The sequence below is a fragment of the Neltuma alba genome, unplaced genomic scaffold, assembly GCF_004799145.2.
Source record: "Neltuma alba isolate B1F8T4 unplaced genomic scaffold, ASM479914v2 tig00004856_pilon, whole genome shotgun sequence".
In the NCBI taxonomy this organism is placed as follows: Eukaryota; Viridiplantae; Streptophyta; class Magnoliopsida; order Fabales; family Fabaceae; genus Neltuma; species Neltuma alba.
Window position 1 is genome coordinate 51,255 of NW_021633882.1, and position 27,616 is coordinate 78,870.

The 27,616-nt window shown below is 33.5% G+C and overlaps 4 protein-coding genes across 5 annotated transcripts; 1 reads left to right on the forward strand and 3 right to left on the reverse strand.

Moving 5' to 3' along the window:
- Positions 1-1,506: 1,506 nt before the first annotated feature.
- Positions 1,507-3,957, reverse strand: LOC114745896 (2-hydroxyisoflavanone dehydratase-like). Its single transcript, XM_028934067.1, has 2 exons — positions 2,919-3,957; positions 1,507-1,538 (listed from the first exon to the last, which is right to left on the reverse strand). Exon 1 carries the CDS (start codon positions 3,915-3,917, stop codon positions 2,922-2,924), a length of 996 nt encoding a protein of 331 aa, XP_028789900.1. The 5' UTR covers positions 3,918-3,957; the 3' UTR covers positions 1,507-1,538; positions 2,919-2,921.
- Positions 3,958-6,966: 3,009 nt separating this feature from the next.
- LOC114745895 (ubiquitin carboxyl-terminal hydrolase 24) lies at positions 6,967-13,136 on the forward strand. Of its 2 annotated transcripts, none has more exons than XM_028934066.1 (7): positions 6,967-7,348; positions 8,347-9,093; positions 9,386-9,570; positions 10,099-10,343; positions 10,913-11,058; positions 11,927-12,103; positions 12,496-12,900. In XM_028934066.1, the coding sequence occupies exons 1-7, from the start codon at positions 7,334-7,336 to the stop codon at positions 12,682-12,684; spliced, it is 1,704 nt and encodes a 567-aa protein (XP_028789899.1). In that variant the 5' UTR covers positions 6,967-7,333; the 3' UTR covers positions 12,685-12,900. The 2 variants fall into 2 exon arrangements, with proteins under 2 accessions (XP_028789899.1, XP_028789898.1); XM_028934065.1 differs by having other exon boundaries at positions 6,969-7,348; positions 8,344-9,093; positions 12,496-13,136.
- Positions 13,137-17,554: 4,418 nt separating this feature from the next.
- On the reverse strand, positions 17,555-19,330 carry LOC114745904 (protein JINGUBANG). The gene has a single exon (XM_028934074.1). The coding sequence runs from the start codon at positions 19,306-19,308 to the stop codon at positions 17,998-18,000; it is 1,311 nt and encodes a 436-aa protein (XP_028789907.1). The 5' UTR covers positions 19,309-19,330; the 3' UTR covers positions 17,555-17,997.
- A 5,718-nt stretch (positions 19,331-25,048) lies between these two features.
- On the reverse strand, positions 25,049-26,485 carry LOC114745871 (protein EARLY RESPONSIVE TO DEHYDRATION 15). The gene is made up of 2 exons (XM_028934045.1): positions 26,114-26,485; positions 25,049-25,504 (listed from the first exon to the last, which is right to left on the reverse strand). Exons 1-2 carry the CDS (start codon positions 26,463-26,465, stop codon positions 25,347-25,349), a joined length of 510 nt encoding a protein of 169 aa, XP_028789878.1. The 5' UTR covers positions 26,466-26,485; the 3' UTR covers positions 25,049-25,346.
- Between the last annotated feature and the right edge of the window lie 1,131 nt (positions 26,486-27,616).

Below are 27,616 nucleotides of genomic sequence, written 5' to 3' on the forward strand. Positions count from 1 at the left end.
TTTAAAAATGATGGTTGAATTTTAAAATTCTAAATGAGAAATTATTATAAAAATATGTTGTCATTTTTTTTACGAGTTTGGTAATTAATATTATTCATAATTTTGAAAAAAAATTTCTCTAAAAAAAGTAATCCAAATACTGTTGAATCTGAAATCTATTGCGCAAAAATTGAAGGCCAGAACCAATTTGGTTGGAGGCAAAACCTAACGCTGATTCTTAACCTCATTTTTCTGCCCCACCTACGTGAGAGGTCTTGCGTCAACATGATGGGACCTTATTTTCGTTACTTGATTCAAATATTATTTTCGTTTCTAATATAAAACTTAGTTTATAATATCACAGATTGGAGATAGTATTACTTCTATGTTTTTTAATGTTAGAATTACTCAACTCATTTCAATATGTTAAGAAAGCTAAATAAATTATTCACCCCTCTGGCTAAATCTTCATAAAATACCCTTATACCATATTAAACTATATATATGTCAATTTATAAATTATATAAATTAATTTAAAAAATAATAAACATGAGATTAAACGAATTAAAATTTGATGTTTAGAAAAATGGTTAATATAACATTGAGTTCCTTAAGTTTATTATCATTTTGGCTCTTGTGCTAAAGTTTCAAACTATAAGTTTTCACTTCTTAATGGGTAAAATAGTCTAGGTTTTTGTTGAATTATAAAAACCAATGTTTTAAATAAATAAAAAGTTAAGAGACTACAATTCATAGTTTAAAATTTGAGGAATCAAAACCAAAATGAAGATAAGTTTGAAATACCAAAAATTATATTAATCATTGTTGCCTGTTTGGTTGGATTAGAAATTACACGTAATCCTAATGTATCCCCACATTTCAATGTTTGGTTGGTCAAAATAATGTAATGGGTATTATAATTGCATCATGATTCCCTTAAATTCAGTAATAGGGATTACATTAAAAAACTCATGTAATCCCTTACCACCACTCAAATTCACTCTTGACTTTCTACCCTTCATCCTCGTCATGGTGTAGCTTCATCCTTCGAACCACATCAAACACAATCTTCACCTGCATGCTTCTCCTCAGCGCCGACACCACCATTGGCAACACCTCATAGTCTAAACCAGCCACATCGTCTTGCGTATTTCTTATCCATTTCAAATCTGAAGACCACGACTGCTCTTCTAGATCCAAAGCCCAAGGGGACAAATGAAGGTTGCCAAGACTTTTCTCAAACCCAAAATTTTTCCTATTCAAAATCTAAAGCCACGATTGTTATTTTGTTAGGCCGATGGTGGAAAAGGGAAGGAGGACGCCGGGTGGATAGAAGAGAGTTTTCTCTGCTAAGGATATTTTTGTCCTTACACTCCTACTTTAATTAATTAAATTCCTTTGTACAGCAAACCAAACACAGTCATGTAGGGGGTGTTTGGCAAAACCAAAACCTAGGTTTCAGAATCACTTTTCCGCAAAACGAGGTAACCTCCTCTACATATTTACTTCATAATCCGTAAAAGTACTTCTGAAACCATGGTTTGGTTTTTATCCAAACACTCCTGTAATGCAATGCATCACATTCCGTTCCCCTTCCTTATATTTCATTTCATTACTGCACATTCAATGATCCAAACGGGCGGTTAGAAAACTGACTAATTTTTATATTTAGATTCAGAATCAAGAGGGGAAAAACCTGATATCGTCCACCGACCAGCTTCACATGGGATGCTTATCTTCACATCATCATTCACTTAAAACATTCTTATACTCACTGCAAGTGCCAGTTTTATATGTGCATATATTTTTGTCCATTTTAGTACGTCTACCTGTCACAAGCACAAGGAGAAATTCCATTCCAAAATAATGATGTGTTAAACCTTAAACGTGGAAGTCCCTTATCAGCCACATTTATGAAGCTTCCAAACACTCATAACACCATGTGTAATCTCTGGTTTCTCCCTGATCTCAAGAAGCTACAAAGATTTAATGCATTAAAAAAAAAGCCCATGCATAATACATTACTCCCTCCGTTTCTTATTATAAGAAACATTTGATGCTTATGGTATGTTCCTATATATAAGAGACACTTAAAGGTTGTCTCTATTTTTTTATGTTGATTTCCTATTTTACCCATATTTATTGTCTTCAACTCACACTCTCTTTCCTTCTCACTTCTCTTTCTTTGAATAATTTACCATTATTCTCTCTCATGTTCTCTCTCCTTATTAATGAGGGCCTTTTTGGGAAAAAAATTATACCTTTTACACATTAATTGTTCTTAACTAATTTTAACTATTTTTTTGATCAACGTAATTCAGTTATTCGTCTCTTATAATAAGGAACAGAGGGAGTACTGATGTAGAAAGTGAGTTGAGAATATCTGAGTGTTTGGTTTACTTGGGAAATACTTTGCAAAAGTAATTTTAGGCAAAATAAAACAAAATTCATTTTAAGTACTACCTTCAGTCATAATTATAAGAGCCAGTTGACTAATTTGAGAAAATTAAAGAAGTAAATTGAGTTAGTTATTTGTCCTAAATAAGTACTGTTTTTTCTAAAATATCCTTGCTAACCAAGTGTATTAACTAGAACTATCATTGTTAGAAGAGTTACTTTGGAAAAAAAAGTATAAATATGAGAGACAAAGCGAATTGGGGTCTTATATTTAGGACCAAAATAAAAGTTAAATAGAGTCTTATATTAAGGGTCGGAGGTAGTATTTATTTCGTATATTATAAAATTATTTTTAAATTCACGATTTGATTTTTTTCTTTAAAAAAAAAAAGGTCGCATGTGCCAAGCTCATTCTCAATTTTGATTCATTGGCCATTTTCTCTCAACCGTGGCTAAAGTCTCAATCACTCATAAGAATATCTCGTTATTTTTATTCTCCGGGCCATCAAAATACAAGAAGAATGTCCCAACATCGTTTCCACTTCCTAAGTAAGAAAACAAAACAGGCGATTTAAGATTTTCTTTGCATTCTCAGTGTCAATATTCGAAATGTGAAAGCAATGACCTTCTCCTTCAACCTCAAGAAAATCCATTTTACCTTCCCATCCACTTCTCTTCACAGCCTCATAGTACAGAACTCCTCTGTCTCTAAGTTCATCTTCCTCACAAACACACACAAGCAGCTTCGAGCATTCAAGGTTACCCAAGCTAGGAGCCCCCTCAGCCGTTGGATTGATCGTAGGGTCATCCATCCCTCCCGGTGCAGACGGGTATGCCAGCCTCCACAACAACGCCGGCCAACTCTGTTCGTGACCTTGCTCAGCTTCAGATCCGATGGGTTTTGAACCCCAGAAATAGGGGCACGAGAGGAATCCACCTAATAGCTTTACATCACCTGGCAAATTCTCGGCCCCACATCGGAGAGCCATGTTGTGTACAATGGTTCCGCCGGCACTGTCTCCGCCGATGTAGAGTCTTGTGAAATCGCCGTGATTGGTGAGCCACGGGTCGCCGGCGTTGGTGGGGCTATTAGTTGAGTGGGAGGAAACCCATTTGAGGGAAGCCCAGCAATCTTCAAAGGCTGCGGGAAGAGGATGCTCTGGCGCGAGCCTGTACTCAACGGAGACGGCGATGACATTTGCTTCGGAGGCGATGAGGTTGACGTAGCGATGGTTCAGGAAGGAGAAGGCAGATACGAGGCAGAATCCGCCGCCGTGAAAGTAGACAAAGATGGGAAGCTTTCTTCGGCTGCTAGATTGGGTGGGTTTTGGGAGGTAGAGGCGAACGGAGATTGAAGGGTCGTCGGAGATGACGACGTCTTTGGATGAAACTCCGGTTTGGGGGTCTGAGGCAGAGGGTGGGACAATCGGAGAACCGAAGAAGCGTTCCACTGTGCCGTCCTTGTAGACTCGGATAAAACCAGAAAGCTCTGCTTGTATCTCTCTGGTGGAGGTTGATGCGGCAGATGTGGCGGAAGCCATTGGAGGGGTGGAAGAAAATGCAGGATCTGAAACAACGAGAACGACTCTGCCAAACGGAGCAGCCTGGAAAGTTGACTTCCTAAGAAAACTTGCATCTTTTATTGTTGGAAAGAATACCTATTGGTTAAAATATCCAACTCAGTTTAACCTTTTTTTTTTTAATAAAAAATTCACAAGAAAATTATCAAATTTTTTTTAAAAAATAAATAGGTTATGTTGATTACTCTTATAATGATATTGACAAATTAAAATATACCAAAATTACTTATTTATTATTTTAAAATTTAATAGGTATTTTTTTCTCATTTTTTTCAAAAGTTTGATGGATTATTTTGGGATTTAGTCAATCGATGGATTGAGTTTTATATTATATTTTTAAGGAAAAATAACTAGAAAATACTCATTGAAATTGGAAAGGACAAAAGATCATCTAAATAAGTAAAACGACGAGAAAAGCATGAAGTATGAATATGAAATACTCAAATTTTGATAGAAAGATTAAAATACCCTTTAAAGGTTTTGAAAATGGAAGTGTTCACTATCCTAGTTTTTTCAAATTTCTCACTCACCCAAACTCATCTTCTCCAAAATTGTCAAAGTTGTTGTCTCACCGGAACTACGAAACTGTCAATCTCCTAACTTTTTTATTCACCCAATCTATGAAGCCCTCGTTATCCTAAGTCATTGACTCACTCAAACTACAAAGCTGTTGTTCTCCGAAGTCATCCACTTGCATTGCTACCATCAAGGATAGTTTTAGTGAGAAATGTGTAGAGCATATGTGAGAAGCTTCAACCATTGAGCCATCATCACCAAAAAGGGTAACTTTTTTTGTTCCCATTTTTCCTAAATGTTATTCATATCAAGCATATGCACTGATGCATCTCTTTGAAGTTTATTACTTTCAATTTTTTTATTGCTTTTAATGTAATAAACAAAGGAACCAATCTTCTAGTTTTATGGCATTTTCCCATGACTTCTTGTCTCTATAATGGGATTCATTTATATTGATTAACTTTCTATTATGTTCTAATGAAGTTTGTTCTTAAAATCTGTCATCTTGGTTAGTCTACATTTTTTGTTCTGTTCTGATAATTCAAGAATAAGTAATAAATTTCATTATCTGAGTAATAAATTTCGTTACTTAAATAGTAAATAGTCTTGGTTGGTTTGGGTTGAAATGACAACACTTGGGATGTGAATAACCTGACAACACTTGGGATGTGAATGGCCATATTTGTATTGATATTTTCCTATAAAGCGAAGAAAGTTGACTTGTTATTGAAATTGAATTCATTTGTTAATGGAACTTGCCAAATTTGTTATGTTAATGACTACACTATTGTGAAGCAAATTAAGTTGAGTAGGTTATGGAATTTACTACACTTCTTAATATAATTAACTACATTTCTTTTAATAATGACTAGATCGTTGTGAAGGAAATATAGCATAGTGAATGACTATGAGATTAAGCTTTTTGCAAGAAGGAAAAACAGTATTAAAAAGAGAGCCAAACGAAAAAAAATAAAGAATAGATACATGTTGTTTCGAAAAGAATTTCTTGTGTTGGGAAAGAAGTTTGAGAATAGCATTTGTATAGACAAATGCATTGTCCAACTATTGTTATGATACTTGACTTACGATTGTAGATGGAATTTATTTACAAAAATATATTAAATCATTATTATTGCATAGTTATTGATAACATGTGCTAATTATGTTTACCTTTAGGTGTCATATAATGAAGGTGGCTTTTGACAACATTTACGAAGTGATTGATAACTTTAAAATGAATATAACAATTTTCATAATGTTTTTTGTAGCCTCTTTATTTGCAATCATTTTTAAACAATTTGCACACAATTTTACTAAACATGCAACAAAAATAATAACTTGCGAAATAAAAGTGACTATTTATATAAAGAGTTTTGCAACTTGTTTTAAGCCATTTATAGATAGTTTTACAAAACATGTAATGTGAACGACAACTTACATAATGAAAGTTACTATTTGCAGATTTGCAACTTGTTTATTTGCAATAATTTTTAATTTTTTTGCACACAATTTTACTAAACATGTAATGAGAATAACAAATTGGAAAATGAAAGTCACTATTTGCATAATGAGTTTTCCAACATGTTTTAGTCAATGTGTTGGTATGTGAAAACTCTCACCTACTTGTTTGTTTTCATTTCATGGGTATTTTAGTTATCCCACCAAAACTTGCAAATCCCAAATTCATAACCCATGTCTATCTGGTTATTTTACTTATTTGGATGATTCTTTTGTCTTTTTCAATTTCAATGAGTATTTTTTAGTCATTTTTCCTAATTTTTTTAACCCTTTCACTTTGGTTTTTATTTTTTAAATAATGCCATGGTTTTTGAGTGTGATTATGAATTTTTGATTTTTATTATTTTAAAAATTGAATCCTATTTTGTATTTGATATCAAATAGGCCTTTATTTATAAATAAACAATTTAGTATTTTTAAATATCACACTTATTTTTCTAATTTTTCTAAATTCTAATATTTAAGTAAGATTGATATTCTTTTAAAAAATTGTGCATAACAAGAACAAACTGCACTTTTCTTTGACCACCTGTTCAGTAGTCTTATCACCGCACCAAACAAGAAAAAATAAAATTTTAATTAGCCTTTAGAGAGAGAGAGGAAGATATATATATATATATATCTTAGTTTTATCAGCTGTCCTTGAAGGAAGAATATCTATCTTTTAATTAGTAATTTATATTATAACAGTTTTTTCACCCGAAATAGTGAATTATTTTCTATTTTAAATCTTATCATCTAACGTAACTTTTTCTTTATATGATATTTTAAATAATTTTGTCCTATAATATGTGGAGAGAGATTTGTTTTGGTTTCATCTTAATTCATCTTACTATCCAAATCTATCTATAATTTTGGTGGGGAAAAGGAAAATCTATCTATAAATTTATATTTTAAATATTTTGCCTGGCATATTCCACAGCCAATGAGGGAGGAGGAAGTAGCCAAACAACTGCAGCCGAATGCGAGAGTCAGTGATCCAGTGTTGATCTGCCTCACCCTTAATAATAAACAAGGTCATTCACGTAACCCTAAACTAAACCGACTAGCCTATCGCTTCTTTCTCCTCCGTTTTCCATACTCTTCTCTTGTCAATGCTCCATCTAGCTACCGAGGTTCAACAGGAGAGGGTTCCTCTGTTAAATGCTCCCTCTTTCCAACCTTTGCCCAGATTTTCCCCCTTTAATGTCTTCAATTGCCCTTTCTCTCTGCGCTGCTACCTCAGGGTCCCTAAAAACCCTACTTTCTGATTTTGTTTCCTCTTTTATGCACAGCCCTTATAGCGAAATATTGAGATTCAATTTGGGGTTTCCGAGTTTGCGTAATTCGGTTTCTTTAGCAGCATGAGTGATTCAAAGGTGTGATTTTTTTCTTTTTTGTCTTTTCTTTCCCTCAAAAATAATTTTGACTGTCATGGTTGGGAAATTTGCATTCTTTTTGTTGATTATGGTGTTGGTGTGTATCTGATTTTGGTGAACTAAGAGAGATGAAAGTTGACTTTTTAGTTTGATCTTGGAGATAGCACTGCTATTACATAATTAAAGTGAATATTTTGCAACTGGTTTCTGAAGTCAATGTTGTTTCCGTTTTAGCTGTTTTGCTGTTTTGTCTTGTGAGAGGTTCGAAACGGGGCATATCTGGTTTGATTGTAGTTTCCATTTTGATTATGTAATGTTCGTTCAGTTAATTTATTTTGGATATACTTTTTTCGTTGGTTGAGGTTAATTATTAGGGAAAATTAGGGATAAATCCCTTGTTAAAAATTTAATTGGCAAATGGGACCTAGAATGATTGATTGCACAAGGGAATATTAGTTGCACACAAAAGAGGATAAGTTGTACAAAGGGAAGATAGTTTGCACAGAATATTATTTGGATGTGAGGAATTAGTTGCGCATGAGGAATATGACTTGCACATAAGAGAATTTTATTTGCACAAAGAGAAATTGAGTTGCACATGGCATAAATAAAGATCATTGCACGCAAAGCAAGATACATTGCACACAAGGGAAGATTAGTTGCACACAAAGAAAATTAAGTTGCACAAAATCCTTAGGTCCCATTTGCCAATTAAATTTTCAATAGGGGATTTATCTCCAATTTTCTCTAATTATTATGCATGTGTACTGATTTCCATGAATAAAGAAAGAGTTATTTGTTTGGTCACCGAGCTTACAGACATATCAATTATGCAGTCAAGCTTCCTTTTCATCTATTTCTGCGTAGATCCTTTGACTGGAATTTGAATTTTCGTGTAATTTGTTAGGAAATATGTTCAAAGTGTGATTTGATTTTTTTTTTTTTTAACTGACCATTGTTTACATTTTTCCCGGTTTTGGGCTTTTCCTCCTCAGAAGGTGCTGTTATTTGGATCGTTTTCTGAAGATGAAACCAGATCATTGCTACTAAAACAGACTTCTGGTGGGAATAAAAAGCCTGTACAGAAGAATCAGCTGCAATTTGGTTCTCTGAATTTTTCAACTGAAGGATCCTCAGTTGATAACACTGGGGAATCAAGCAAGTTGCCAAAATCCACAAAAGTACCAGATAGTGCTCTTACCTCTGATTCTCATGAGTGTGATGAAGCCAACAAAGTTAGTACGGTCCGTGATAATTTACCTGCCGTATCACTGAAAATATCAGAGAGTATTCCTCCCTCTGATTCTCATAAACGCAATGGAGTGAATAATGTTAATATAATCAATAATAATTTACCTGGAATATCAGGAACTATAAAAGAGAATGGAAGCATTGACAATGTCTTCATTGGTCCCACACATAGGGTTGATGTAAATGAAGTTAAAAAGGAAAATTTCTCGCACACTATGCCCTCTGATTTAGATGGCCCCATAAATCAGTTTGCAAGTTTGAAACTGGATGATTCTGAGATTGGAAGCCTGAAGCATGTGGACGAAAATGGGAGTCTTGATCAAGACCCTAAGATTGCATCAAATGGGCATGTCACATCCTCTAAAGAGCTCCTTCCTCGAGGCCTTATTAACTCTGGAAACTTGTGCTTTCTAAATGCAAGTGTGCAAGCTCTCTTGTCTTGTTCTCATTTTGTTCAGCTTTTGCAGGAACTAAGAACCCGCAAGATTCCTAAGGTTAGCATCACTTCAACTCAAAGTAAAACAAAGACGCACGAACAGTTTTATTCTAACATGAGCATCTACCGCTTCATGAACATTTTGGCTTAACTTATCTTCTGTATGCCACTTATGAAAGAAAGATTTGAAAGCTGGATTTGGAAAATGATTGGTGTTAATTTTTGGACTCATTACTTGATTATTTGACTTCTCTACTTTGAAGAAAAAGGAAAATAGAATCTTTTAATTAATTGATATTTTATGACGTCAAGTGCTAACTATGGCCTCTTCTGTCTTTGCTCTTTATTAGGCTGGCTATCCGACATTGACTGCGTTTGTTGAGTTTATTGCTCAATTTGACATGCCAAATAGCACAAATTTAAAGAAGAAAGATGCTGCTCTTGAGACAGGAAGGCCATTTTGCCCTGTCATGTTTGAAGGGGTTCTGAAAAATTTTACTCCAGATGTGCCAAATAGCATATCAGGAAGACCAAGGTTTGTGAGAATTGTTTTTTACGTGTTTTTCCTTCTAGAATAATTTCTCTTGTTTTCAGTGTTTCTTTGCTATGTCTACTACTTAAGTTTGCATCTAGCACCTTAAAAGCATTGACAGCAAGGATATGACTGTGAAACAGATATCCGCTCTAATCTGTGAATTTGGAGTAGAAATACATGTTCTCAAACGAAAGTTATTTTTTTCATATAGCATAATGGAGAGATGTAATTTTTAGAAAGCTTTATTCCCCTCCCAAAAAAAAAAAAAACTTTGATTACAGCAACATAAACGTAGAAATACAATCTTAGCAACCTTTCTTTTTAACCCCCCGTCTCCTTTTCTGTGATTTGCTAGTATTTTTGTATTGCTATAAATTTATTTTGTTTCTGTTTTCCCAATATTTTAGACTCAATTTGGGTAGTTCTGTAGTAATTAAGAAGTGTGGAAATCACATGGCCGAGCATGAAATAATGGTTTTTGTATTATAAAGCTTTACTACAATCTTTGGTTTTGGATGCTTCTTTCAGGCAGGAAGATGCTCAGGAATTTCTGAGCTTCGTAATGGATCAAATGCACATTGAATTGCTCAAGCTTGAAGGACAGTCAAGTATTAATGGAGGCAACTCATCCTTAGTTTGTTCTGTGGAAGATGATGAGTGGGAGACTGTGGGACCAAAGAACAAATCTGCTGTCACAAGGACTCAAAGCTTCCTTCCTTCTGAGTTAAGTGAAATTTTTGGTGGGCAATTAAGAAGTTTGGTGAGAGCTAGAGGTATGGAATATCTTGAAGGAGTGTGTGTATATGTATTCTGATAAATAATTAGTGAATACTTTTGTACTGTAACTTGACTGGTTTTTGAGATTGGTGGAAGCTTGACTGTTGAATTCTTAGTAGGATTGATATGAACCGTCTGAGGTTACTAGTACAGAACAAGCAAATTGATACCCTAAACGGTTGAGATGTTTTCTAGAGTTTAATTTAAAGGAGGATTGAATCGGAAAATGGACCCTGGTCTGGTCTGTGTGTTGCATCATATTGTATAGTTTCTGTAGTTCTGTAGCTCTTCTTTTGGCTCTTCTGAGTGACATTTTATTATGCCAATTCTCACTTACTAGTAGGTTTACAAAGCTTGTTGATGATAAAACTTTACAAGGAAAATGCAGTATGGGGGCGTTTTCCATTTTTTTAATTAAAGGATATAAAGCATATTTCTCATCTTTAAAATCATCTTTTCTATTTTATCTTCATTTTTATTCTATTTTATTTTGTGTATCTAACGGTGCCTAAGAAAAAATTGTCGTCTCTTCTTTGGGTCTTTTTTTTGTCTATTTATTGTTCAGGAAATCGAGCTTCTGCCACCATTCAACCATATCTTTTGCTCCATCTTGACATTTACCCTGATGCTGTTAACACCATTGAGAATGCACTTCACTTGTTTTCTGCACCTGAAACTCTTGAAGGTTTTCGAACATCCACTACTGGAAAGGTATGGAAGCTTTATTATGGTCATTCTAGCAGTTAGCCCTGTCTACACTACTGTTTCAATTGCATTGATAGTCTTGGCTCCACCTTGACGTTTAGGTTTAGTGAAGCTTTCAAGACTTTCCTAGATATGGCATCAGTTTAAAATCAAAACCATATAGTTTTGATCTCTGTTTTCTATTTTGCCTATGACTGAGGTTGGGTATTTGTCCCAAATCAAATGTTTGATGTCTTTTGTGTCTTTATTTCAAAAAAAAAAAATTGAATTGGGTTAATTGTGAGTAGTATATTGATTATTTTCATGACAATTTAATTTCTGGGTTAATCAGTTTGGTGTGGCAAAGTGTTCAAGACATCTACTTTCCTAGATATGGTATCAAATTTCGATCGAATATTCAATACAATATAATTTTGATCATTGTGTTTTTTCAAGTCTCTGTTGAGGTAGGAGATCATCCAATATCCATGTTTTATATCACTGCGTCTTTATTTGTTTCAGAGAAAGATGAATATGGTGTTAAGAGACATCTTGAACTGTATTGATTATCCTTTTCCATGTCATTTTACATTGCTCAGCTCCCTGTTATGTGGATTTTGTTTTTTTGACATTTTCAATTTTGCGGAAGGGTCATTTGATGCTTCTGAATTTGCCTTTATATCCAATCTCTTCCTTTGTATCGACAAATTAGTGTGCATTGTGGCCTCACACGTGGCCGTAATTATAACTGAGAGTGCTTGGACATTTTGGAATTTATTCAACGTCCTATATCGAGGCAGGCTTTGTATAATAGTGGCATGGCCTTTTTGTTGTGTTGGATTATACGCTTTCTACATCTACCAATAATGTTTTAATAATTACAAATATCTTTCAGGCTGGCGTTGTGAGTGCAAGAAAGTCTGTACAGATACAGACACTTTCCAAGATAATGATATTGCACCTAATGCGTTTTAGTTATGGAAGCCAGGGAAGCACTAAGCTGCATAAGCCAGTGCATTTTCCTCTTGAGTTGATTTTGGGTCGTGATTTGCTTGTATCACCAACTACTGAGGTAATGTGATGTTTCTCTGAATCCCCTTCGTTTTGTTTTGCCCACAATTGATCTAGCCACTTTAGAAAGTTTGTCAGCAAATGGATAGAAACACAAAAATATGAATTGATATCTGGTTTCTTGTGCATCCATCTCAAGTTATTTTTTTCGGGGAGATTGCTATTATGTTCTTCATGTCCCCTTGTACACCCTCAGTTTCCCCAATTGCAAACGAAATATGAATGAGTTACTAGCTTTCTAGTCAGTTCATCTTAAAATCAATATTTGCTGAATTACTTGACAGTGCATTGTACGTTTAAAAGAGGTTTTCAATATAACTATCATTGTTAGTGGTTTCTGGAAGGAATACTGCTGTTCATGGATTCTGCTGATCAACTTTTATTTCTCTGCAGGGTCGAAGATATGAGCTTGTTGCTACAATAACCCACCATGGAAGGGAGCCTTCAAAGGGCCACTACACGGCTGATGCCCGATACTCCAATGGTAGGTGGCTACGGTTTGATGACGCATCAGTCTCTGCCATCGGAGAAACCAAGGTGTTGCATGACCAAGCATATGTTCTTTTCTACAAACAAGTTTGAAGCCATAATTCCTGCTAATGCCAGCATTGACTTCTCCCCTGAGAAATGTGGCTGCTATCGAATTACTGTTGTGGGTGGTTACATTCAACGTTTGTCAAAGATTACTTATGAACTGGTCAAGCATCATATCCATCGCTCAGGAGCCAGGACTCTGATTCATGTCATATTTGCTAAGGTGCCATTAATGGTTTTCCCGTGCTTCAGCGTGATTTGTTATTTTTCAGATTGGCATAACTGTTAACTTAGAAGGGTGAAGAGTTTTCTAGTCCTCTAGCCATCGCCAAGGGATGTATCCTAATACTGTTGCGATAGATTCTTAAGGAATGCCGCATGTATAACACGGAGTCTGTTAGATATGGGATTCTAACTTATATTTTATTATGAAGTTTCAGCCTTGCCCTTTTTTTCTCTCTTTGCCCCTGTTAATATTGAAGCTATATTGTAGTTTATGCGGCTTTCTGATCTGACCGGTGCATTTTGTTTGAAACCTCTTCTTTGACTTGGCGATATTTGTATTATTTTTTGCCTTATCATATTTCTTTGGCGCCATCTGCTCCATGCCAGACTTGCTTACCAGTTCTGGCAAAGCTTGCAAGCATCTGTTCTTGATCAGGAACAATCTTCTGGTTTGTAGTGGGAAGATATAAAAAAAAAAAAATGAAAAGTGAAAATATAGCAAGTCATTAACTTTTTGGGAACCCAATATCATGAAAATAAGAGAGGTACTCCATATTTATTTTTGTGTAATGGAAGCACTGCTATTCTGATTGAGAAAAAAGGTTGTTGATTGTGCATTGAGAACATTCATTTTAGAAAATATTATTATACTCAATCTGTTTTCATTTATAAGTCACATTTAAAAATTTGTGCAAGCTAAGAAAATTAATGAGAATCGTCTTAAAAAGCCCTTACTCAACACGGGATTTTGATAATGAATAATACTCCTCATATCCTTAATATAGGACATAATTATTGAGTTGGTTTTGATTTTAAATATAAGATCCATTTCTCATATTTATTAATTTTTTTCTAAATTATCCTTATGGATACTTCTTCAACTATAATCAAGTAGAAGAGGAAGAGAAAGATGATTATAGTATTTTAGAAAAAACATGTCACATTTTTTATAATTAATGGACTTACTTAACTTTTTTAGTCAAATCAAATTAGTTAAATGGATCTTATATTAAGTACCGGAGGAGTATTTACATCAAGTTCTTTATATCTATTGTGTCAAGTTTTTTAATTATATATGATTATGTGTTCTATTTTTAAAATACTAATATTTAATAATATTAAATTATAAATTCATATGAAACCAAAAAAGACATATGATCATGTGTGATTGATTGTAGAACTTGAAATAATGTGTCAAGTAACTTTACCCCTTTTTTTTTTTTAATAACCTCTCTTAATCCCTCCTTTTATTATTGCTAAACAGCATACATGACAAGGATATTAATAGAAAAAATATATTTAAAATTTTTTGGTAGTATGATAAAATAATTTATAAATAGGAATATAAAAAACTTATAAATGTAAATGAAAAATAATATTAAAGGACTGTGCATAGCACTGAATAGGGAGCCGCCGAATACACCAGCTACGCCTAACATGTGAAATGGATGCATAAGAATATTGTGTTCAGCCTGAAATACAATCATAAAGTTGAAAGTACCAGAAATTCCTAGAGGCATACCATCTGAAAAGCTTCCTTGACCAATTGAGTTTTTTATAAGTTAAATGATTATTTACATTCATGTTAACAAGTTTTACTGTTTTGATGGTGCTCGAGTTTTCTATTGGTGAACTAGCAAGGAAGAGTTCAAAAGAATTTTCATTCTAGTTCGTTGTTAAGGACTTGAGTAAAAGGTGGATTTAATTTTAATACGGGAATAAAATTTTTAAAATGTGTTGGAACTTGTCCGGATGGGTCTTTGAATTAGTCCTAGAACAGTTCAGGCTTGTAGGAGTTCAACAATTGCTATTCTCATATACCCTTGTTTTGATTCAACAGGTCAAGCCTGAATTTTGTTTAGACAAATCAACATTTTGAGTCAATGTATTACCTAATTTATGCTTTGTGAACCTATCTTCACCACCTTAAAAAACCCATGACTTTTGCCATCTGAACAAACAAATGCAACTTTTGAATAAAGTTTCTAATTTTCAATTAATACATCAATATACCAGATCAAAGTTCATCTTCAAGTTAATTACATCTGATTTGCTTTTTGAGTGGCCTCTGTTTCTGACTTCTCCGCCTCATTCAAAGTTAGAAGCTTGAAAAACATGTTTTCTCTAATTGAGCCCAGAATTCCTACTCTAAGGCCAAAAGTGCAGCTCTTTAAGGATGAAGAGACCAACCCAATATTTAAAATTGTTACTTTTGAAATACCCACTTTAAATAATTAAAACAAATGAGTGGATCTTTCAAGTTTGGCACCCCCATTAGGTAATAATGTGTTTTTTTATATCATTTTGTTGCTTTGAATCATTAATTCAATTCTTTATTGCATGCACATTCTGTGAACTTGCTTCTTTCATCTTTCCATCCCTCAAAAGCGAGGGCTGGTCCAAATGAGGGGGCATGTACTATTTTATTATCAAATTAATGTAGGTTGCTTGAGTTATATAGAGTCTAACAAATGAGTAATTTTGTTGAATATAATTAGGTCGCAATGAACAAAGACTTGAACAGGCTTCTTAATTACATTAGACTATAAAAAGTAAAAATAAAGAAATCAGATGCAAATTCATATCTATAACTAAAGTGAAAACAGCTAAGTGGCAAGCTAACAATTTCTTTTTAATAAAAAGGGATATTTTTGAATTAAGAAATAATTAACTTTTTCTTTAATACAAAAAAGTTCATAACAAAAGTGTAGACACCTCATGAGCAGTGATTAGAATGAGGGAAAGAGACCAATCCCTGCTAGTCCTAGAGGAATGTGCTTTGACTCATTAAGTATGAGATCTTGAGCTTGTGTTCATGTGAATGCAAAAAATGTTTTCAGAAGAAATCAGATCTAACAATTCTCAAATCTAACCTAATCAGATAGCACTATAAAAAAAAAAGAATGAATGAAAGAGATTCAATCTTTAAGTAAAATTGAAAGTTGGAATCTTATAATTTTAAAAAAAAAATCATATTGGAAGAATTATTATTGTTCAAATATGATCATGCTCAAATGTAGACTGATTGATAGTACTATCTACTGTGTGTCCGATAATTGTAGAAAATGCGTTAACATAAGCAAAGTAGATTATAAGTTAATCATTCACACATTATCATTCTTACAAGTAAAAATTTGAAGTAACACTTGATCTCATTTGAGTTCAATCTTTTTCTTAGTTAGTGCTCCAAAAGTCTCACTGCCACATTTGTGAAAAAAAAAAACACGGGAAAAGGGAAACAAAAAAAAAAAAAAACAATTGATGCTTCAGATGATGGCTTGCCTTCATTTACATGAATTGAACATTCATTCTTTTTTGTTGTTTGTGGTTCCAGAACACACGACATTAGGAGAGCCAAAGGAATTAGGTTGTCCCTCTTTTCCAGTTGTGGAAGGTGAATACTTAATGGCGGCTTTGTACATAATTTTAAGGAACAGTTCCCCTTGTTTCAAGACTTTTACGTGGTCCTATATATATATATATATAACATGCTTTCAGTGTCTTTGTACCAAATGGACGGTGGAACAACATAAAGAAAAGGCTATTCTATATATACTTTTGTTTTGGTGTCCACACGTTTTATTTGAATAAGCACTGGTTTGATGGTCCAAAGTTTTTTAATAACTATTTTAGTGTATAGAAAATATGTAATTTCACTTTTCATTATATTAGCAGCATTGGTAATGAACAACATGCTATACAAGCTTTTTAAGGTTGAATTATTATATGCAACAAGGAAATATCTACATTTAGAAACAAATCTCGATAAGTATTTGTCCTAATGGAAGAGGTTATGACTGTTTAATCACAAAGTCTCAAGTTTGATACCGTGTAAATGCAGAAAACATTTTTAAGAGAAGTACTCCCAATTGAGCCCGACATTACTCAAATACTCCTCCGGTCCTTATTATAAGACCCAATTTGACTTTTTATTTGGTCCTAATTATAAGACCCAATCCATTTTCTTTCTTATATTTATGTATTTTTTTCCAAGATAATCCTTCTAATAATGATAGTTTTAGCCAATATACTTAATTAGCAAGGATATTTTAGGAATAACAACACTTATTTATTATAAATAACCAACTTAACTTACTTCCTTAATCTCCTCAAATAAGTCAATTGGGTCTTATAATTAGGATCGGAGGAGTATAACCTAATCAAATAGCTATATATTTTTTTAAAAAAAAAAGATTTAAAAACATATGAACTTTTTGTTCTTACAGAATAAAAAAAAGTACACAGCATGAATCTTGCTCATCTTTGTAATGATCTTGTTACAAATGAGATTGTCTTGTTGTATTTGACCTTATTTGGAAGTTAGAACTAATCCTTATTATTATCACTAACCATTAATGTCTTCACAATAAGATTCTGTCACATACATATATATGACTGATATACTACATATCAGTGAAGACTTCGTGTAGTTATTACAAAGGACAAGATTCCTTAGCTTAAAATACGGCAGAATCGTTTGTTGGGAGAATCTCTGTTGTATTAAGAACAATGTTTGTTTTTATTTAAAATGTTTTCTCCTGGTTGGTGAAGAGCTCAAATAATGATACCTAGGAAACATAGATGCCAAGTGTCATTTTGATTACTGTAAACGCCATGTTCTGCTACTAACTGCAAATGGATGTACCATAATCGATCATGCAACCAACCACATGAGAAATATATATATTTTTAAATTTCCATCAATTGAATCAATAATTACAACACCCACAATAAAAAATACAGAATAATGAAATTAACAATGTATAATCACACCTCTTTGCTCTCTATCTTATGTACCTCCACTTTCTAATCCGAAATAAAATGAGAAATCAAGGAACCCCTCCTTGATTTAATCCTAAAAAATATCATACATTGAATGACACAAAGAAACAGAAAAGTATCAATGCAATTACAGAGAAAAGGAAAAAAAAAATTCAAACTTTTGGCCTTCTATCTCGTATGTTACTCCACCAATCAATGAAGAAGGAAGCATTGCAGATACAGAAAAAATAGGAATCTGCTGCTTCATAAAAGAACCTCGCAAACTTTACCAAGAGCAGATCACTGATGAGAATCAAACGCAAAATAACACTATAGTCAATAAAAGGTTTGCTTCTGCCAAGTGAAACAACAACCTTATCCGACAATGGTTTTGTTGTTGAGAGAGCTTGTTGGAATTATTGTTGTTGACTTGTCTTGTGTTTCATCACTGTACTTAGGAACCCACCAGACCCTCAGGCTTTTATCAAGACTTCCACTATAGAGCAAAAACCCACCTCCAACCCTATCAAAACTTGCCTGCAAGCACTTCACTGGTCCTTCATGGCCATTTATGACCTCTAATTTACTAAGCTTCCCAAATGCCTCTCTCCTCCAAACAACAATACTCTTATCTGCTGATCCACTGAACAGAAACTCCCCTATTAAACACATACACAGAACTGCCATTTCATGTGCTTTTGTTTCAGAAACTAAACTCCAATTACTATTAGCAGAAGAATTCCCACTATTACTGTTATTATTACTATTATTTTCCCATCCCATTATATACCCATCTGATCCTCCTCCATAAACCCACTTTCCATCATCAGAAACAAGCACAGAATTGAATGAAACATCTTTGTGACCCTCTAGAATCCCTTTTAAACAATGCGTTTTCTTCTCCTTCCCTGGTGTCCAAGCTTTGATCTTCCCATCTGCAGAAGCAGAATACACAATCCCTTTACAAGAAACCACGCCATTGATGGCATCATCGTGAGCTTTAATGGATTCCAAGCACTTCAAATCTGAGAGCTTCCATACCTTTAGGGTCTTATCCCATGATCCTGAGTAGATTAAGCCGTTACAAACTGTCAAGCATGAGATGCTATCAGCATGTTCGATCCATAGTTTCTTGTGGTGCCTTCGAGTTTGGACGTAGTTGCTCTGCTTCATGAATTTCCCCAAATAGTCCTTCGTTGTGGGTAACGAATCTACAAGCCTGAACACGTTCTCGGAGCTTCTGGAAACCTTCCAGACTCTGATTCTGCTATCTTGATGTGCTGTGAAAACCTTGTCGCCAACTGAGACAAGAGCTTTGACAGATCCATCTCCCTGTCCGAACTTCGTGAAAACCCTCAAATCAGGCTGTTGCCATACGATGATGTCCTTGCCTTGAGAAGCACTGAGGATGAACTCGCCACACAAGGCCAGGCAAGAAACAGAGCCGATGTGACCCGAGAGAACAGCCAAGGATCGATGCGAAGAAAACCCAGAAACGGGTATGGAAGAAAGTTGAAACTTTTTGACGTCAAGGGAATCAAATCGATTCGACGAAAAAGGGCTTATGCTGCTTCCATCGTCGGTGTCACTAATGCTGTCACTAGTACTGCTTGGAGAAGACGAAGGAGGAGGAGGAGGGAGAAACGGAATAGAAAGACTGGATTTTGAAACAGAGGAAACCATCATTGAAAAGAAGAAGGTGGTATTGAAGAAGGAGATTGAAAAGCGAAGAAGAGAAGGGAAGAAGGAATTTAAAGCACAGGAGGAGCGGAGCTAGGAAGAGAGAGAGAGAGAGAGGATTGCTTGGTGATAAAGAAAAATACAAGGAGGATGTGTAGGTATGCATTGTATACTTGTATTTATTTTATTTTATTTTATTTTATTTATTTGGAAGGAGAGGGTACAACGGCTACCTTGACAAAAGGGATTTGTGCGTCCATATGAAATGATTGGATTGGCAATGTAAAGTAAGAAAGTTGAAGGATTATTAACCAATCACCTTTTTGTATCGTTGGATGTCTGGGCTGTAGCCATTTCTTATTCAGCTTTTTAATGTTCCTCCAATAATAGTTCGCCACGTGTCCGGAGTTAAATGTCAACAACATTCTACGATCCGAAGAACAGATTTTTTTCAATCGAATATTCTGTTGAATTGTAGTACTTCCCTTTTGTTTTGTTTTGTTGGTTTTTGCCAGGAGTTATACTTGTTCACAATATAAATCGTTTTCCGAATAATTTACTTTGAAATATAAGTTACACGAAGAACATTTAATCCTTATTTATTAATTTTATTTATGTAATTAATATCTAAATGTAACTCTTTATATTTTTCTTTTTTTATAATCTCGTTTGACATGGAAAAGGTTAGAAAAAAATTTCAATTTATGACAGGTTTAATGAATTAATACCCCCATTTTATAACACTGATAAATTAGTTAAAATGATTTATATCATAGAGAAAAAGAGTAGTACCTTTCCAATCCATAAGTCTAGTCTAATTATCTTTGAACTAAAATATTAGTTAAAGGGTAGTTATAATAATTATTAAACTGCTAGGCTAAGGGAAAACAATTTGCATTATGTAATGAAGGAATATATATATATATATATAGAGAGAGAGAGAGAGAGAGAGAGTAAGTAAAGTGGGAGGAGACCTAATTCCTTACTGCTGGCGGTGAAGAATAAACAAGATAAAAAACAAGATCTAATGGGAAAAGAATAATCGAGTTTAAATAATAAGCTCTGAAATGAGAATTTTTTTGACATTCTGATAATACTTTCAAATATAACAAATTAATTTAAAATTAAAATTTCAAATATTCATTAAAAATAAACTTCTCATTCATATATGATGAATGTAGAACAAATAACTTTATTTTTTTATATAATAAAATAAACATATTGATTTTCGATTATGATCACGAGTTACAGTAATTTCCATAAACCAGCTGTGTTTTTAATTTCTGAGGATTTAGTTTTCTATGTCTTAACAGGAAAATTAAAATCTTTCAAATTTAATTTGAGCAACAACAATAACGAGTCTTATCTTATTAAATATGGTCGATTATATAAATTATACAATGCCATTTAAACGAAATAAAAGTGTGAGCTTTATAATGAGAAGCCAGTAAGCCAAGTCATTTATTTATAAGTTGATCTCTTAAGATAATGACTCGATTTTGTATATTTCAGCATGATTTGACCATACCGAGTTAAGTTCAAATAAAAGTTAGTTACCAATTCAGTGTTCGTCAAAAAACATTAAGAATCATAATTTTTAAAAATAAAATAACTATCATTACAAACCTAAACCACAATTAATAAAAATTTAATTTTTGTTAGGAGACTCTGGATTAAATGGCCGAAAAATGCATAGCTCCTATTGTTGACAAACTGCGATATGTGCTTCAACAAATAAAATTAAATAACACCATCAAACGGTCGGCCTGCAAGCATATTCATTAATTAATTTGCTATAGAATTAATATACAGCTCATAGGATTTGACTAGGATATTTTGTTCATGTGGTTAAATGCCTCACTACTTTCAACATTTTAAACATTTAATCTGTTTTAGTGGGAAAAAATTGTCATTTGACTAAATAAGTTTCTCATTTCATATACCTAATTCCTTTGTTTGATTTTAAATATAAGGCTAATTCACTTTGTCTCTTGATTTTTTTATCTATAAATATTACCGCTTACGACACTTTTTTAGCACTTCTTAAAGCAGTACCTATCAATAAATAATCAATAGATAACAATGAAGTAGGTAGTATTTATTAAGCGCTAAATGCGAAATTTTAAACCTTACTATTTTTTATTGTAGGAAACTCTTCTTATTGATTGCATATATTAAAAGGTATTTTATCAACATATTAGAGTAGTTTCTCACGTAAATGATTATATTAATATGTACTTTGAGAAAAGCAATACATATCCTTTTATAAATAACTAATTTTTTTTAATCTATATAAATTAATTATTTAGTTCCTATATTTAAAACCAGAAGGAGTAGTTCAATGTAACCTAACTTAATCTGAAGTAATTAAATTGAATGCAGCTTATAAAAATAATTTGATCTATGTGTGTGTATAAGAAAAAATGTCACTTGAAATAGTTTTATACTTATGTAATTTGACCTAACTTAATGTAAATTAATCAAGATTAGATGTCGCCTTTGAAAATAGACTGATATATATTACTTCTGGTTCTTAATATAATATTTCGTTTGATTTTTATATACTATCCAAATCTACTTTGTTTCTCATATTTATTCATTTTTTTCTAAGATAGTCCTTCTAATAATAGTAGTTCTAATTAATAAATTTGATTAACAAGAATATTTTAGGAAATATAACACCTATTTATTACAATAACTAACTTAATTTATTTTCTTAATTTATTCAAATTAATCAACTAGCTCTTATATTTATGACCAGAGGTAGTATATATGTATAATAAAGAATAGGAAGTTAATATTTGGGTTAGTTCACATGAACCACATCAAACGCAGCAAACTTGACCATTGTTTTCTTGTTGAGAAAATAATAAAGTTGATTTCCTGGAAAGAGGGTAAGGATCATAAAAGTTGTTTAGTATTTGAATGTTGATTCATAAACAGGACCACAAAGACTCGTGTTGACACTTTGACACCTTCATGTTTTAGCAAACATTAATAAACAAGTATATACATAAAGTGGTCGGCTACAAGGGATCCTATTCTTTTCTTTGCTTGTAATGTATATAACATTGGAATATATTGTATTTTTTATGTCTATACACATGGGAAAAGAACTTGTATATATAGGGATAGGGACGGCTGTTTGTTGTGTTTACCAAGACATTGGACAGAAAAAGTTACAAGCAAAGCATTATCACCATAGTAATCTCCCTGATCCTTAGTATAAAACTTTATTTGATTTTTATTTTAGTCAAAATATAAAACTCTAATTTACTTTGTCTCTCATATTTATATTTTTTTAAGGTAGTCCTTTTAATAAAGGTAATTCTAACCAATACGTTTGATTAGTAATGATATTTTAGGAAAGGCAACACCTATTTATTACAAATAACTAACTTAAGTTATTTCCTTAATCTCTTCAACATAGTCAACTGGCTTTTATAATTAGGATTGGAGGTAGTATATATACACACATATATTATTGACATGAACGTTCAGAAGTTAATTACTTAAAGAGATCGGTTTCGTATATGACTCAATTTGTGCTGGTCTAAAAGTTTTAGGAGAATAGTTATTTATAGTGATTATATACAAGTAAGTAATATCCTAGCTACGGGATATGATAGTATTTATCCCTTCATGGACACTGCAGATGAAGTTAATTTACTTGTTCATAGGAACTGGTGAGTGATTATTAGGCATGTTTGTAAAGAAGACAACTCTTCTGCATATTGTTTAGCTAAATTAGCTCATAGGATATAAATTAATGTTTGTATTCTTAATCATTCTCCACTTTTTAGACCAGAGGTGAAGCCTGACGAGAGAAGCTATGATGTTTTTGTTTTATTGTTCACTCTTTTAAAATTATAAAATACAGGTTTTTAGTGGGAAAAGAATTGAGAGAGAGAGAGAGAGACCAGTGATGGATTTTTCTCACCTTACTATATATCTTTATTTATTTGTTTATTGATACGTGTGAATTAGTTAAAAATGATTTATAGGGAGTGTTTGGGTGGAAAACAAACCACTGTTTTTAAAAGTGATTTTATAATATGCAAAATAAATATGTGAAAGAAATTTTATCTAGACTTGTATAAAAGAACATTTTAAAAGTTATTTTTTATTGGGGTTGTTTGGATATCCCCAGAAGTGTTTTTTAAAAGCATTTTTTCACAAATTAAATTATTTACTTTGTATACTGTTAAATTATTTTCAAAACTATAGTTTGGTTTTCATTCAAACACACTCATATACCAAACACCCCATGCAATAAGAGTAAGCAAGTCTCATCTCAGTTTATCTATCTTTCTCTCTCCTCACAGGATTAACCCTAATGTAGGTGAAGATTCTTGGAGTTCATTAAAATTAAATGCACACATTGTTGTGTGGCATAATTATAAAAAGGGATACAATATTTTCAAATTAGGATTAGGCATTGAGAATGAGAAATTAAAAAAAGTCAATTGAAATAAAAGGGCTTACGGCTAAGATCAATCCCTACTCATTTTCTGGGCTTTTAGGCTTGAACTTATATGCCAATTTGTTGCTTTTCTCACTATTTTTGAAGCCCAACGTCATCATAAATTGGGGGGAAAAGGAGATAGGCTGAGTAGGAAGTTTATATGAAATAAAATAAAATATTTAAATAAATTAGGGAGGGTTATAAATTAATATGAAAATATTAAAGTGACCCTTTTGATGACTTAAACATGCAAAAGGTGTCATTGAAGATTGATACTTGAAGCCTTGAAGGAAGCTCCAGTAGCCACCTACTGACTCGTGACTTCTCATCAGCAGTAGCGTTTTAAGATCCGCATGGACTCCCTGTTTGAAACTCAACAATTTATCATTTATAAATAGCATAACTTTTCACAATTTCTAATAGATATTTCAATTCAATAGATACACACACACACACACATTAATGATGATGTTGCAATAAACAATACAATGATGTGCTTATCTCGTGTTGAGTAATATAGAACATGTGAGATGGATAAAAACTTGACACATCAACAGCATCCTCTGAAATGGCAATATTAATGTTGCATTTGGTACGTGGAGAACAGCCTTGAAGGAAGGGAAGAAGTTAAAAAAGGAAAAAAAATATTCCTTTGTTTTTTTTTACCCCCTTTATAATCTCAGCATCTTCTTAAATTACGGTTAAAAATCTTCTCAACAAATTTTTTTTTTTGAAATTTAAATTTATATTTTTTTTCTTAACAGTAAAACTATTCACCATATCAACCAACATTTTGATAATAAGATAAATATTTCTATTTTACTATGTACATGCTCCTTCCAAGGAAGCCTTTTAAAAGATATTCTTAATCCATTTTATAACATGAATAATATTGAACATCACTTAAATTTTATAACAAGTTTAATGTTTTCATATATTTGTATTAATATACATGAATTAACCAGAGGCGAATAAAATGACCTATTTTCAGAAAGAAAACTCTCCAATTTGCATTTCTCATTCTCATTTTGTAATGGACAGCTCATACGTGTGGAGTTCCAGCTCCGATTCCAAGTTCTTAAGAGCTGATACTTACATTGCAAGCACAAGAATAAGTCCCTGAAGTTGCAAGCACTAGAATAACGTCCCTGAAGGTCTTAAATGGTGACAATCTAATTTTAATGTGTTCAAGAAATGGTCGGTTTCAATACCAAACATAGCACTCAGCCACTAAAGATACACCATCATCATCAATGACTCGAAGCTTGGCCATATACTCAAAGCACAAAAAAAGGAAGAAACTGCTTGCAAGTCTCAACTCATAAAGCTTCAAAAGTTCATTCTGATATTCAAGATTAACCAACCAGTAACAGCACAGGATTTTGAAAAGGTCATGCTTCAACCTGAAGAAGTACGAGGACTAGATCAAATATACAAAACATCTGCCAAGTGGGAACTACGAATACAACGACCCTGAACTGCACTATTTACGAAAGTAATTTCTAAAGAGAACCCACTCTCTTTGTCAGCAGCTTGCAATTTAACAAGCAAATACTAAGCTCTTGAAAGCTTCCTTAATTCAACGAGGCTGGTGAATTCGTCGAGGAGCACATTTCAAGTTGACATGCTGTGGTGGCTTCTCAAGATGCTTTGCAAGCCCACCTGCCGACTTGGGACTCTTTGGTGATGTTGGTGCAGCCAGATTCTTCAGAAGAGATTTTGTATCCACATTCATGCCTGAGTGAGAAACAAAAACAGAAAATGAGAGGAATATAATCACTGTCTCGAGTAAAAACCATCAATTGAAGGAAGCAGGATCGTGGGAAGTGCCAAGATCCTTACAATTGAGGTGATTAGTCTAAAACTTGAATGCTAACACCTTATTCGCCCAGTATTGGGAATGAGTATTGTGCTCAGAAATCAGAATTTAGTCTATTTTTATTCAAATTTATCAAGAAGCAGCTCATGTACAGAAAAGGGAAATATATATAATTGATGGAAGCAGGATCGTGGGAAGTGCCAAGATCCTTACAATTGAGGTGATTAGTCTAAAACTTGAATGCTAACACCTTATTCGCCCAGTATTGGGAATGAGTATTGTGCTCAGAAATCAGAATTTAGTCTATTTTTATTCAAATTTATCAAGAAGCAGCTCATGTACAGAAAAGGGAAATATATATATATATATATCATCTCATTGAATCCTTCAAACTTCTTCACAGTTTTCTCAATCACATAATTCTACGTTGCAGTAGTTCCGTCCTAGTTAAAACTGAATCAAATCACCTTTCAATCGTCATTTTAAAACATACAACCTCAAGGCCAAAAATTATCATCAACGCGTACCGTTAAGAGGCCTTGTTCCAGCATTAGGATCAGTCCAAGCCGGGGAATCTTTAGCTTCAGAGAACATCACAAACTGCTCAAACTCATTTTCTAAATCTTGGATGTCTTCTTCAATGCCCAGATCCAACATCTCTGGCAGCATATTCTCAATCTCGTCAACTGTTGTGTCATTGGCAGTTTCTCCAACATACTCATCCTTGTGCTGGCTCAGCCAGTAGTCACGAAACCATGTAGAATTTTTCACCAGATCCCACCATTTAGGTGAAAAATCCTCCACCTGATCAAGAGCAGCGGGAATGAAGAGAGGAGCATTTGGGTTCAAACCAGAACTTCTTCCAGAGACTAAAGCCATCTCAGCTTGTCAGCTATTACCTGATTATTGAAGATCACAATCTAAAATGTCAGATTAATACAGAAGATGAAATTTCAGCAAATAAACTTTAGTCACTTATTCATCAAATGATCGGAACAAAATTATAGCTCACGAAGGACAACTCGGACAGCGTATATGAAATCCAGTGTTCCGTTAGTAGCAACAGTCTATTGTCTTAAACCCGCAAGCCACATAGTTACAGCCATCAGAGAAAAGCAAAAGAAATGAGATCAACCCATAATCATCATCTAATACATCCAATAGGGCAGCGAAATCAAAAACCGATGCAGATCAGAGCATGACCGGAACATCCCTAAAGTCAATACAAACAGTAGCAGAAGTCTCTCCCTCTCTACTTTTTTTTTTTGGGTTCTCTTCTTTAATTTTCGATCTTGAAAATCCAATTTCGCACCGAGGAAAATGGCCAACCGACAGATCAATGGTAGATCATCAAAGAATTTCATTCTTACTCTGAATCAGTATTGAAGTACAGAAAACCCAAACCCCCCCAAGAAAAACAAAAATCCTGCTATAAACACAAAGCGATGATCCAAAAATTGAAAACTTCAAGAGATCATGGCCATCACGATTAACACAAATTCACATTCGACAAACGACAACTAGAAATTTCACTGAACTTCAAGGGAAAAAACTTACAAAAAACACAGAGTGAAGATGAAGCTGCGCTTACCGATTCAGAAGAGGCTAGTAGAGCTTCCACTTCGCAGTAATGTGTTAAGTGAGTTTCCTTACAAGATCCCTGAGACAGAATGATATAGATGCAGAAGTTAAATGGATAAAGTGAAAAGGGACAACCTATCAGCTTCGGAATAACGAACCTGAGGCTCGGAAAGGAAATAGTTATCTACTTTAAAGACGTGGCATAAATTGACAATCGCGAGACGAGCAAGGTGGACGGTCAAGGAAAAAAGAGCAAGATCGGACGGTACGGATGAAGTCTCTCCATGAGATATTTTTTTATATAACGTGTCAAGATAAAGATAAGGGCGGCTCTCGCAGACAGAATCACGTGCAGCAGGGTGCATAGAATTACGAGATTGAATTTATGATTCATTTACTTTTTCCCTGAAAATTAAATATTCTGAATATTCAATACATTCATTTTAAGG